Source organism: Semicossyphus pulcher, unplaced genomic scaffold, assembly GCF_022749685.1.
Source record: "Semicossyphus pulcher isolate SPU_LCO1_2020_fin unplaced genomic scaffold, fSemPul1.0.p SCAF_12, whole genome shotgun sequence".
In the NCBI taxonomy this organism is placed as follows: domain Eukaryota; kingdom Metazoa; phylum Chordata; class Actinopteri; order Labriformes; family Labridae; genus Semicossyphus; species Semicossyphus pulcher.
In genome coordinates, this window is record NW_027211626.1 from 16,415,673 (window position 1) to 16,429,441 (window position 13,769).

At 44.6% G+C, this 13,769-nt stretch overlaps 1 protein-coding gene across 1 annotated transcript in view; it reads left to right on the forward strand.

Annotated features, from left to right (window-relative positions):
* wdpcp (WD repeat containing planar cell polarity effector) overlaps positions 1-13,769 on the forward strand; it is a 58,100-nt gene that overhangs the window by 19,423 nt on the left and 24,908 nt on the right. The window contains exons 7-9 of the mRNA XM_069658764.1: positions 1,108-1,244; positions 3,738-3,929; positions 12,422-13,025. Coding sequence (XP_069514865.1) covers positions 1,108-1,244; positions 3,738-3,929; positions 12,422-13,025 — 933 coding nt within the window. The remainder of the gene's footprint in view (positions 1-1,107; positions 1,245-3,737; positions 3,930-12,421; positions 13,026-13,769) is intronic.

Genomic DNA, 13,769 nt, shown 5'->3' on the forward strand with positions numbered 1-13,769 from the left:
TCAGCGTTTCCATGCAGCTCCTGAAGAGTTGAACAGGATCAAGTGTGTTCTTTACCACAAAAAGGCCTTAGAGCCTGCTGTACACTGACAGGCGAAGAGAGAGGAGAAGAGGGGAGGGAAGAGATACAAAGAATGAAGGAGGCAGGGGAAAGAAGAAGAAGAGAGGAGAGGATGCAGGAAGAGGGAGGAGAGGGAGAAATTTGGTGAAAAAGGACATAAAAAAGAGAAAAGGAAAACGAGAGACTGGAACTGAAACTTGTTTCTTCCAACTCCAAACTTATCAAACATAGTATTATAGGACACCGATACATGTCACTGTAGTATAATGAAGTGATAACATAGAGGAGAACATTTAAAAAAACGTATAAAGTGTCTGAAAATACTTTGTGTTCATTGTTTCTCAGGAATTACAAGAACATCATATAGATTCACAAACTTATAGAAATAGAGTTAATACAGGATGTTCTACAGCAAAGGGGAGGTTTAAGACTTCATATAGGCAACAACTTTCTTTTGCTTTGTTCCTATGAAACCAAACATCTGATTGGAATTATGTTTCAATAAATTAAGTGGATGCTAATAGACTAAATTAGAAAAAAATGTTAAAACACTAGCTAAAAGAATCTCCTTTAAAGCCGATTTGGAGTGCTTAATAAGTTATCTAATGTGAGCTCAACACAGACATTTCAAAATAAAAGTCTATGCAGATGAGGGGGTAATTGCAGGCAAGTTTTTGCACCTCACTTTAAGAGAGATCCAAACAGAGCCCCCCTTGCTGATGACTTAAACAGTTTCATCTGAACCTGGAATTTTGTTATTTGGATTTGCATTTGTCCATAAATCTTACAACTTTAAATTACTTAAATCAACAGAAACACTCTTGAATGACAAACTCTTTATTTTTCCCCTCTGATGTCAGCCGTTGAAATCATAAATCCAGTCTCTATGTTCCTACGGACGTTAATGTCTGTGTGCGCATATTTTAATCACAATATAAGGCCATGAAGGAGATACTGAACTCTTTCTGTGTCACCTCAACAATATGCTGTTGTGTTTTTCACTTTGTGTCATGACATTCAATGACAAGTGCGGTGATGTCATCCCCAGCGGTGCTGAGCGACAGGCTGATTCTGCTGTCCTTCCTGGAGCAGAGCCAAGTGGCTGCAGTCTACCTCAACCAGAAGAACCAGGACAACCTCGAGACTGGCAGGCGAACAGACAAACTCTCACCCTCTGAAATCAAGGTACAGTGGAACGCATTGATGCAGTGTGCACCAGTATAAAGTGTGTTTCAGTGTGTGTGTGCAGTTAGGTTGGTGTAAAAGACAGAGAAGAACAAAGCGAGGAAACGAAGAGACAGCAGAGGAAAAAAGAGGAAAGGTCTTTCCATCCTTTCTTCATCCCGCCTGAAGACCTCCATTTTCTGTTTTTGTATTTAATGTTTAATGAGTACAATTTAGTCACAAACAGCCAAAAACTCTGTTAAACATATAAAAGGTAACAAAAGGTTGCTTTCATACATCCCAAATTTTGAAACCTGTCCTGTTGGAATGGAGGTTTAGCAGGCAGATACACCTGCTGGGTCTTTGCTACTTTATTGACCTTTTCCCCCTGACAGCCAGTTACTGGAAAGTCTACTCATAATACCAACGGTTAAATAAACTGGCATTACTTCTAGTACTTTCAAGTGAGGACTTCTGATACATCTCTGATACATACAGCTTTAGTTTTTGTTCAGTTCCTGTTTGTATCTTCATGCACAACAGGTGCACAGAGTCTGAGCATGTTCAATGTTGTCACCATGGGAATACGGCCCTAAATGTGCCCAGGTGGCCTTTAGCTCTCTTCTTCTGTCCTGTTTCTGGCTATTAATCTCTGATAAAAGTGTGTATTGAGAGGCTGTTTGATGGAGGTGTTTCTGTGGGTGTTAGTAACAGGTCTTATTATGTGCTGTCCCGCTCTTCCCTCCCCCAAAACAAAACTACACTGTGTCCTCCGTCACTACAGCAAGCTAACCGCTAACGCTGGCATTATCACATTACTGCCAGGCCCTTTTGTTAAGGTGTGTGTGGGTGTATGTGCGCATGCATGTTGGTGTGTATAAAAGCATACGTTCCCACCGTGCGTCTGTCTGCAGAAGCATAGTCCTGATAAGACACCCCCCCCACCGCCACACAGCCACCCTATATTGTACACCCAATACCTCTGTCAATGCATGCGCATGCAACCTGCAACATGCACACGTGCACACGCATGCCCAAACAACCATCCCCCACGACAAACACACACACATGGACAACCACATACACATCGCCCTGGTCCAGTGGGCTAAGCTGGAGACGGGAGAGTTGGGGGGCGTTGAGGGGGGGCTAAACTAATCCGGCCCACAGAAAGTGGTTTTTGATTATTGCTGACCAGCAAACGCCAGCAGAAAAAAAAGACGAGAAGAGGGAAGAGATGGGCAGGGATGGAGTGATGGAGGGATGGAGGGGGGTTAGAGATAGAGTGTGTTATTAACCCCGGTGATTTTCCGATTTTCTTCTTCTTTTCCATTTCTAATCTGTCAGTGATCTCCCGTTCAGCTGTTTGGGGCAACTCTTTGTTCCCTTTATCATCAGATGTTCTTCCATCGTTTTAATTTGGCGGGGTATTTTGTGTCCAAAGTAAATATTCCCCTCAAGGGGGCAAGAAGGGCAGACATGGACCACTGAACCTCAAATCTGCTCTACTCATACAGTACAGCTGGTCGATTGACTAATTTCTGCATGTTTGTGGTTTAAACCATTTTTTTTTTCTGGACTGAGGCTTTTTTTGTTTGTTTTATACATTTTTATAGAGGCAGTCCTGCATTTACACACAGCCAGGTCCTGGCCACTCCTCTGCACTTTGACAGAGGTCATAGACACGTGTGTGTACTGTTGTGTGTGTACCTAATATGTGATCGACTGTGGCTATTTCATTGTGTTAGGGAGTGTGACTGGAGATATGGTGTATGAAAGGCCTGTATGATTATGTGACTCTGTGTGTGTGTGTGTGTGTGTGTGTGTGGAGAAGGAATGAGCTGTGGTGTAAATAAAAGGCAGGGTCACAGTGTGACACCTGCAATTTCACCTCCTATAAAAGTTCCTCTGGATAGACTACTTTTTGTTTAATTGTGTGTTGGTGCACTTTGTTATCTATAAAAGTGTGTTCATGTACACTTTTTACACCAGCGCCTCTACATGTATGCACACGTGTATTTGTGTGCATACATGCATGCATTCATGTATGTGTGTGTGTTTTTGTGGGATGTGTGTGTGCCCCCCCTCCAGCACCACGAGAGCTCATTACTGTGCGTCTCTTTGTTGTGGCCCGTAGAGCGTGGCGGACCTTCCCAAAAATATGCACATCACTAAAACAACAAGCCCGACAGACCAAAACACACACACATTAATAATGGAAGATAAAAAACAACCTTAGACATCAACAAAAACAGGATTGGGGAAGGACAGGAGAGGGATACTCGGGGCTACAGATGTGGAAGATTCCCGTCCCTGAGGTGTTAACACGGGCCAGGCAGGTGAATCCAAATCACTTAGATACACTGATAACTTCCCCTTCTTCACAAGATGCGTTTTAACTCTCTGCGTGTTTCTCTACATGTCTTTCTTTGTACTTCTGACTGTGTTGCCCATTCTAACATTTTTCTCAGTAGATTTTTTCAGTGCATGTTTGTGTGCGTCTCTCACATTATGCAGGTGGTGTGTGTAGATGTGAATGCGCAGGGTCGTAGGCTCCACAGACGTGTCGGTCTCAACCGTCTCCAGGATGTGGCGCTCTGCTGGTGGAGCCTGGACGAGCCCGGCGAGGAGCTGTGGCCGTGGACTCCCACAAACACGCACAGGAACAACTTGGTCCTGCTCAACTGCTCACCTACTGAAGGCCTCAAGGTAAACCCAACCACGTACACACACACACACACACACACACACACACACACACATCCAAAACAACAGCTTGAAACAGTAGCCTTAACAACTTTTTTGCTTAGTGGAAAAGGTTACAATCGGCATTCAGACCCGGGTCAAATGACTCTGCAGTATACCCGGGTAATTATCGCCTTGTCAATGATGGGAACACAAAACCCGGGTCAACATGCTAATCTCAGCACCCTTTCCGGCGCGATGCTATGACTCGCACAGCTACAAATTCTGCCCAAGCAGCACTCGAACATCGTTCCAAATTTGTTGGCGCCGAATTTGATAAACAGACTGAACGAGTAATAGATACAATGAAGACCTAACCCCCGTAACATCTTCACTGGCCTTGATGCTGCTTACCAAAGAGTATAAAGTTCTTTGTGCATACTATTGTTTACTAACCCTGTTTCCGGCCAGTTTGTGACGTTAGACGGTGACGCAGCAGAAAAGAGACCGAAAGGAGTATACTCCCCTGGTAATGGAAAAACAGACAATCTGTATTTATTAGCGGGTTTTCCCGGGTCTGAAAAAAACGCGTCAACGCACTCATTTTGGTGTGAAATGGTTATATGTGTTACTATTGGTAATGAGAGTGACTCTGGGAGTCCCCAGAACTGTTTGGTACAAAGCAGCTTAACACACACAAACACACAAATGACAGCTATCAATCACCAAGGAAATATTCACAAGAAAGTTAATACTTCGTTTAAGAGCAAAGTTTAAATTTGGTGAGTGCTGCTCACAGACTACAGGCATGAAGTGTCATGTTCATTGTCCACCTCCAGCAATCAAAAGCAATCGGACTATGGTTGATTCTCTCCTTCTCTCTCTCCTAATTTCCACTTCATGTAAATTTAAAGGAAAATGATGTAATCTGACGATGATGGTGTGTAAAAGAGCAATGCTTGCATTGTGGGAAGTTGTTTTACATATCCTACAAACAGCAATTGGAAGTGATGCTTCAGAACACTAATCACCTGCGTGTTGCACTCTCAAACTTAGCAGATGTGACGGCCAAGGGGGTTATTTCTATTTGAATTAAAATATTTTTAGTTTAACTTTTAAGCTATCATTTTAAGCACTTCTTACAAGACTATAGAGGAAAAAAATCAAAGCTAAATCTTACTGATAATCATGATTAAATCATGTTGATTAAATACAAGAAACTCAAGACGGAACAAAACATAAACTTGCCTAAGTTTCTATGACAGAAACAATTTCAACCTCTTTAAGACCTTTTATTGTTGTTTAAAGCCTTTAATTCAGTACACGAGTCCTAACAAGTCCTGCTGTTTATTTTTGTATTTCCTTGCACACACTCATGTACTCTCACACACTCAGTAAGGTACACACACAGAGTGAGGACACATAGTGAGAAAGGCAACAAAGCTCCTGTTTTCACTGGAGACCTGTGTTGTGGTGGATGGGATTGGGGATGGTGTGTTAGTCACCTCAAGGGTGGCACCTCTGCGTTGCACCTCCATGCATCACCATATGAAAAAAGCAGGAGAGCTAAGCCGTGGTTCTGTGTGAAGGAGAACGCCTACACATCCACACGCTCTCTCACACTCACACATGCTTAGACACACATCTTCATGGCCCCTGGCAAAACCCTAACTGCGATTCTATGTCAACCTAGGATTGGCCTCGTGCCGAACACAGATGAAAGATCCCAAATTACCGAACCGGGCTTAACTCCACTCCTCGTACCGCGTACCTCGGTAAACATATGCAAAATCTTCACCGCACCAGAGAGAGAAGGGAGAGAGTCTGCGAGAGGGAGGAAAGATGAGCGTTACCAATTGCACGCTAGGAAAACAAATTCACGCAGGAGAGAATGAGGGAGGGATGGGAGCTGGGGGGTGGGGGGGACTTGGATATTGAAATAAGCAAAGCAGATGTTGTTCGTTGCTTTTTCCGCTTCTTGTTTTTGGAACGCTCTCCACATTTATCACACTCCTTCACCTAGTTTATTCTCTCTGTCTCCTCCCCCCCCCCCTGCGTTCTCCCTCTCCTCCTTCTCCTCCTTCCTCCACGCTTCAAGAACATTAAAGTCTCTTCGCGGGGCTGCGGCATCGCGCTCTAATGAAAGCGTTTGTTGTCATTTTTCAGATGCGCGGTGTGAAATTAAGCGAGCAGTTTATGTAAGAGCCGTGGCGGGAATCAAACGCCGGGCACACATCGGGAGACGCCAGCTACTTCAATCACTTCAAGCTCATATATATGTTCCTTTTGTTCAGTTCGCTATCTGCAGCACTAAGCCAATTTTCTAGCCAGTCTCTCGGCATTTATAAAAGTCTGATTTCTTTCCCTATGTGGTCTTAATTCATACACCCCCCCCTTCCCCTCCTCACGCTGATAAGTGGAGCCACGGCACGCAGGGGGGTGGAGGGTGGGAAGGAGAGGAAAACACATACATAGTTGGTTTATATGCAGCCAGTTAACATTTTTAATTATCCTTCCTTCATGCTTAACCCCCCAAACAAACACGCACACACACACTCGCACACAAACCACCACCTGGAATTTAATAATCCTAATGGAAAGAAAACACCAGATTAAATATTTCTTGCTTTATTTGGTTGCATTTGTGTGTTATTTGTGTGTTTTTAAAGGCATATGACTATCCTGTTATCTGTCACCAAACAGTTTCTCTGCAGCTGTTTGATCTGCGTTTGTGCGATTTCTGTTGTCTTTTAATTATTACTGGCGTTAGCACTGAGCTGCATGGCATTTCTCTCTTACAAACAAGAAACACATATTGTCTAAGAATAAAAAACCCCGAAGGAAGTGATTTTTATAGAAAGAACATATAATTGCATAGAAGTAAAATGTGTCCCTCGTCTCACGGCAGAACGCTGCGAGTTACAGTTTATGAGAAGCCAAATTAACTGTGCAAAACGGCTAATTTTGCCTCTAAAGCATAAGAAGCTGCAGAATTAAAGCGTATAGAGTAGAAAAACATTTTCAGCAATGAGCTGCAGTCATAATTTGGACCATGAAAGGGTCAGGTATGGAATCCAAAGTGCCGAATTACCCCCAAGCTCCACTGCTTTGTAAAAACCACACAGGAAGCGCTGCTGCTACAGTTTCAGGTCTGGTGAATAATGTTCACTCCGCACTACAATTATGTTCAGTGGTACCAATTATGACAGTTAAGGTATGAGGAATATTCTGATTGGTAATCCTGCTGCGCCTGGGCATTTTCTCACATCAGTACCTCAACACTAACCCTAATTCACACACCTAAACCTTCCCAAGCCCCCCTCCCCTACTCCCGACACCCCTCATCCCTTCATCCCTCGACTCTCCTCCGAGTCCCTCCGTCTCTCTCTACCCGTCTCTCCCTGTCTTTCTCTGCTCCGTGAGCTGGAAAATTGGCTTCAAAAGGCCACTGCTGTGAACAAGGGCCAGCCACACAGTTGGGCCCGTCCGCTTTATCTTTCACGCCACGGAGGGGAAAAAAAGGTGCTGGCGAGAGAGAGACAAGAAGAATGGAGAAGAATAGTTTTGACCAGTCACTGAAACCAATAACCAGGAGAAAGCTACTTACTAGAGGCCTCTCTCTCTCTCTCTCTCTCTCTCTCTGTCTGTCTCCCTCTCTCTCTGTCTCTGCTCTCTTTGCATCTTTCTCTCCATGTCTCCACCCCCTTTCTTTCTCCCCTCGCTTCCTCTGCACTCTTTCTTAACTCACTTCCATACCCACTCTTTCTCATCATCTTTTGTGCATATTGCTTTCTGTCTGTCTGTATTCCTCTCTTTCACTCTCTCTTGCACATCTTTTTACTCACTTGTTCGCTCTCCCTCCTGACCTTATTCATCGTTTTTCTATTTCATGCCCTCAGGACTACAGGGAATACAGTACGTTTACATGCCACAATGTGCTCTTGAGATTTCACAGGCAAACAAAGGTTTTCTATACTGACTATATTATATATATTTTACGTAATGACTCGTGCAAAGTAATTTCTGTACGCCTCTTCAAAAGACTGACTAAAATTTATTTTTAAAAGACTTTATGCATGTGACAGTTTACAGTTAGTGTTTATATTTCACGTCATTCGTCTGATGTTCATGCCCCCTCATGCTCACAATAGCCTTAGATTTTGCAGTTTAAGAGTTTACGTTTTGACACATTCAAGCCCTGTAACCCTGAAGGTCATGAGTGCCATGCTCTAATCTCCTAATCAGCTGTGTTGCCTTCAGGGGCCTTTCGCTTGCGTTTGCTCCGTAAAAGACGAGGCACATGGTGGCCTTAAGAGATGACCCAGAGTCAGAATGCTGCTGTGGTGACTGTAATAAATGTTGTGACAGTACATTTCTGACTGGGTGTGAGAACATGCAGTTTTTGCTGTGTGTTTTCAGTGCACTCTGCGAGAGCACTGTTGAGATTTGAAGACATTTTCCACCTTACATCAACATCCAGGTCCAGTTTGGTTCAGGGCACTTGGAAGAGTCAGGACACAAATTATGTGGCTTTAGGTGCTGATATTAAATATAATCACATTATTTAAGTTCTTAAACTGCACCCTTAATATCCTGGAAATCAGCATATTAAGGCCACACCTCAACCAATCTTGGATCCCATCAGCTATAGTCTGACGACGGTGGGGGACAACGGTGAACATGCCGGGCGTGTAGCCAGCGGTTAGAAATAAACGACTTCTAGGCAAGACTTCCTTTTCCGCGTGCTGCAACGTTTACAGAAAAAGAAACCGTTTTTTTTGCGATTTACTTTAATTAACGGGTTTTAAGTTTGCAGAAATTTCAACATCATGATGCAGATTAGTAAAAAGTAAAAATGAAGCTTTGTCAGGTCTGTCCTGAAGGGGAGAAGAAAACTACTTTTAAAAAGCTCGTTTGTTGAACAGAGGTCAGATAGATCATTTCTGATGCATTCGAGGAAGTCGGGAAACCTGAACACCGAACAGCTTTCGTGACACCGCAGAATTTGAGAATTTGTCTCAAGTTGAATTTTTGATCTAGAACAGATTGTTAGCCGTTAGCATGCAGATGTCTGTTTAAAAAGATTAATCAGAAGGTAAATCATTGTCAGATGACGAGCTGGGATGTCATTACGTTCCGCCTGCTTTTGCTCTCCACATGGTCTGTTTTTCCTGTATACGCCGCAGCCTGCTGCTACGTGATTGGTCAATATTACTTGGACTACAAGCGTAGTACAAACGGAAACCTGAACACTTGCCATCCCGGAAATCCACGTCCCTGCCTACAGATTCTACATAGAAACAGAGATTAGGACACAAGTTATGTAGCTGCAGGTGCTGATATTAGGTATAAATTAAATTGGACCCTAAAATGTCAAATGGAAATCAGCGTATTATGGCCACACCTAAAGTCCCCTTTTCGAGTCAAGACCCTGGCATGATTTAGCAGTTCAGTGAACCTATGTAATGGATTTTTATCCATTCTCCTGCATGTTACATTATTTTTTATTTGTAGAAAAAAAGACCAAGCACAAATTGATGTTGAACTCTTTCAAATATCGGCTGCTGCAGGTTGAACTAGGCCGTGCAGTATTTGGTTGTTGCCTCAGAGCTGAAGCTGACACTGTCCCCCTTCTCCTTTCCTTGGAGGGTCACCTATCAGGGGGAGGCAGAGCTGAATCAGCTTCACCTCAGCCCCGATGGTGCCACGGTGGCATGCTGGCACAGCGGGTGGCGGGCACTAGCAAGCCGGGCACCAGATGAAAAGCTGAGAGGATGAGATGTGGTTTGGTGGGAGGGGGGGGTTAGGGGGGGTTTGTGGAATCGAAGTGGGTCTTGTGAATCCTGTGACAGCGTTCTGTGGGGTGGACTTGCCTGCTATTTGTTTGTGTGCAAGTTTATTTAATGCACGTGTCACTTTGTCCCTGCAGACATGTACCTATCCAGAGAACCGCTCCCTCCCAAGGATACCCCACCTCTTACATGAATTGAGCCCCTCTTTCCTGCTGCCACAAATAAACACACACACACAGCACCCACCCCCTGGGGAGCAGCAGGAGCTAGCTCTGGGGGATTATCGAGCAGGAAAAAAAGCTTTCATGAGGACAGTCATCTGCTTCTCTCCTGCTGTAGACCATGGGCAGGCAAAAAAAAACCTCCTCTCTTCCTCCCTCTAAGTCCCTTTTTGGCAATGCCTGCCAAAAAACTGGGCCGGGCAGCTTTGTGAAAGGAAAGGAAGGCAGGCAGGCAGCAGATCCCTCTTTCTGTCTGCACGGCGAAAAGAAATGGGCTCATTTAGCCAAAGCTGCCACGGTCAATGCAAGGCTCTGATAGAGGCTTTGCTAAGGTGAAATCCCTCCTAAAAAGCTCTGTTAGTGACTGTGGAACTGTTGGGCTGCTGCAGAGTACAGGCTGTTGTCTCCTGTCATCCACCTACAGTTTCTTGTTTCGTTGTGGGTGTTTTATTGATAGTACCACCGTGACATCTCCCTCAGTGTCAGTACTTGCTTGCTAAGCGCGGCCATTGTCCCCACTCCCACCAGGGATGAATAATCTAAACTCGGGGTTCGACCATTGGTCAAATATCTCAATGCTTCCTTCATGTTTCATCCTCTTATTGGAAAAAAGGCTTGTTTCTTGTCATTCACCAGGTCTGCTGTTGAGCTCTTGGCTCCTCACACAGGTAAACAGAGGGTGTTGTTTATCGCCGGCTGCTGGGTGCCAAGCCGTGGCATGCTCAGGGAGAAGATGTTGTTGACCTTGAGTTAAAATGGAGCTCTTATCATTACTTGCCTTGATTGACAGCCGGGTGTTTATGAGCAAATAGGAAGGCTACATTTCTTCCATCTCCAGGGGGTTTGGGGCTGCTGCCATTGTATGACTCATTTCTCCGTCTCAGTTTCCCACACCTCTCCTTTCTTATCCGTCTTTTATTCAAAGACAGGTTTGTTCATTAACAGAGCTGGCAGAGAACATGAACAGAAGAACATGTTAAAACAACGACAAAAATATTGAATCCAGTTCCAGTTGTGTTTCTTAAAAACGTTTATTGACGCCCAACAACTATGGGGAGTCTGGCTGAATTCTCTCTCTAAACACTCAAGCATCAACAGGTATACTTTGTCACTCCAGGACCAGAGACAGACACAGATAGAAATACAGACAGGACGTATACAACAGTCTAATCTGGAATTGATCTAAACTTGGTAAAATTGTGAACTGTTTGGAATTTCAGGAACTTTTTTACCAGTGTAAGTTCACAATTTCAAGTTAACCTTAAAGCAACTTTAGTTACTAGTATGATGCCTCTTAAATAATGAATGATGTCAAATACTAAAAGAAGAAATCACTTCTTAAATCAAGAGTGCTACCAGCCTCTTTAAGGCTATACTTACACAAAGTAGTGCTTTGAGATGAATGCTAACGTCTTGCATACATGCTCACAATAATTTGGCTAACACGGTGATGTTAAGCAGGTACACTGCTTACCATATTTACCATCTTAGTTTAGCTTGTTAGCTTGCCAAAAGTTGTTAATTCAACACAAAGAACAGCTGAGGCTAATGGGAAAGTCATTCGTTTTGTGGGGTTTTGTCATAAATCAAAGCATTGGACAATTCTTTCTTTTGTTTTAGATTATTTTTTTGGCTTTTACCTTTATAGGATAAACAGCTGACGAGAGACAGGAAACATGGGGTGTAGAGAGTGGGGGCTGACATGCACCAAATGATTGGCAGTAAGGGAGTCAATCCTGCGATCACTGCGATGAGGACTGCAGCCTCCGTACACGGGGCGCCCGCTCCACCAACCGAGCTAAACCAGCGCCCCCATTGGACAAACTGCCAATGTTGCCACAAGATTAAAACCAAAGTCATCATCAAAGTTTTACAACTCATCCTAAGGAGATCAGACTGTGTGTATCATGGCAATCAACAAAATGCCTGTCGAGATGTTTTCCTTAAAAAGAACATAAAATATGAACCTCAAGTTTGGTAATAACCATGGTCATTACTATTCATCCTCTGGGGATCATTGGCACGGCAAAATGTGTCACATATATGTCAATGTTGAATCTAAAAATATGTCAGTTTAAAAGCTGTACACACTCTTACTTCAGCCTGCAATTAGTGCTGCTGTGTTAGCATACATTGCTTCAGACAGCTTTGGTGCTAATGTGCCATAACACGTTAGCATTTCTTCAGTTCTACCACCCAGAGGAGTGAAAGCAGTCTAAACAGGATGTGATTTTACTATGTTGCATCAGACCCAGCTGGTAGCAGCAGTCTGGTTCGGCTCAAGGTTTCTGCATGTTAAGATAAAGTGTTTCCTTGCCACTGTTGCCAAATGCGACTGAGTACAGTTAAGACCTGCTTTATATTTTAAGTGTCTTGAGATAACTTTTGTCGTAATTTAATGCTATATAGTATATAGTATATATATATTTAGTTGATGTTCAGTTGTGCATCAGTTGAACACACTCTGAAGTAGCTCTCTCTTCTTCTCTACATTTACATAAAGGTCCTCAGCTCCGTCCCGACAGAAGGAACCCCCCTGGACTGCCGCTTCAGCCTGCTGCAGCCCTACCAGCTGCTAACAGTAGAGCTACCTGCTGGACCTCAAGGATCCAGAGAGGGGTCCTGGGCCGACGCCTGCGTGTACGAATGTGCCCGAGAGCGCCTGCACCGCCTGTCTGTCACCCGCATCCCGCTAGCATCCCATCCTGTCTCCTTCGCCCGTCATCCCTCTGAGACCACTCTTCTCCTGGGCTTAAGTGACTCCTCCCTGGTTCTGTATGACCAGCAACGGGGGGTCTCTTACCTGGCCTCTTGCCCTGTGCCACCCAGCCTCCTCGCTTGGCACCCTGCTGGGGCTATGGTCATGGTAGGGGGTGGCCAGGGGGAGCTGATGTGCTTTGATGTGGGCTTGGCACCTTTAAGAATGTCTCTGTTAGCAGAGGAGGTAGCTCCAGCTGCCACGCTCAGGCTAGCTCAGCACCTGCGCTGCTGTGGAGGCCTGGAGGGAGTGTGGTGGGGGGCCGGCCTGGAAGGTGCCCCAGAGGGGACAGATATTCTGATGTTAGCCTTTCACGGAGGACCACTGGCAGCCTTGAGATTCAGACTAGGTGGGTAAAATACAAAAACACATCTCTATTTCATACATTACTTTTTAGACCATCAGTGAAATAAACTGTGCAGCTACATAAACTAACCTTTGGTAACGTGATCTCAGACTGATGCAGCGGTACTACTTTGATCCAGGTGCATGCTGGGACAGGCTGGAGAGATAGAAACTGGAAAGTAGAAATTAATTGACAAACCTGTCACACCATCAAAGTCGTCTCCTCCTAACGAAGGTGCCCTCCTCCCTTCAGAGACGCCTCCTCTGTTTGGGATCTGACACTGTATCTGAACTCCTCTGTGTAAATATGGCCGCTGAACGGGTCGACCTCTTCACTGCTGAGGGAAGTTAATTTGTTGACGGGCGGGAAGGTTAGCAGGAGTCGCGCTCTCAGAGGTCATTCAATAATCGCCCCGGGGCAAGAGCCCCCCAGGTGCATTCTGGGATGCATTTTTCCGATAAATCGTTTACAGTGGCTGCGCAGTCCCTCGGGGCCTCCAGATAAAGTTTGCCAATCAAATTTTTTTTCCGAAGCAGCCACCCTCCAACACACACATACACAAACACACACTCGTACGGTCTCATACACACTCGCACATGCACTCATTCAGCGTCTTTAATTGTGACTTTGGAAAGAAGATGTGACAGTGGCACGCCGCTCTCTGCTGAAGTTTGGAAGCAGGAGTGTGGGGGTGGATGGGAGGAAGGTAGAAGATTGTGTTCATTCGAGTTTGTGTGTGTTTGAGGG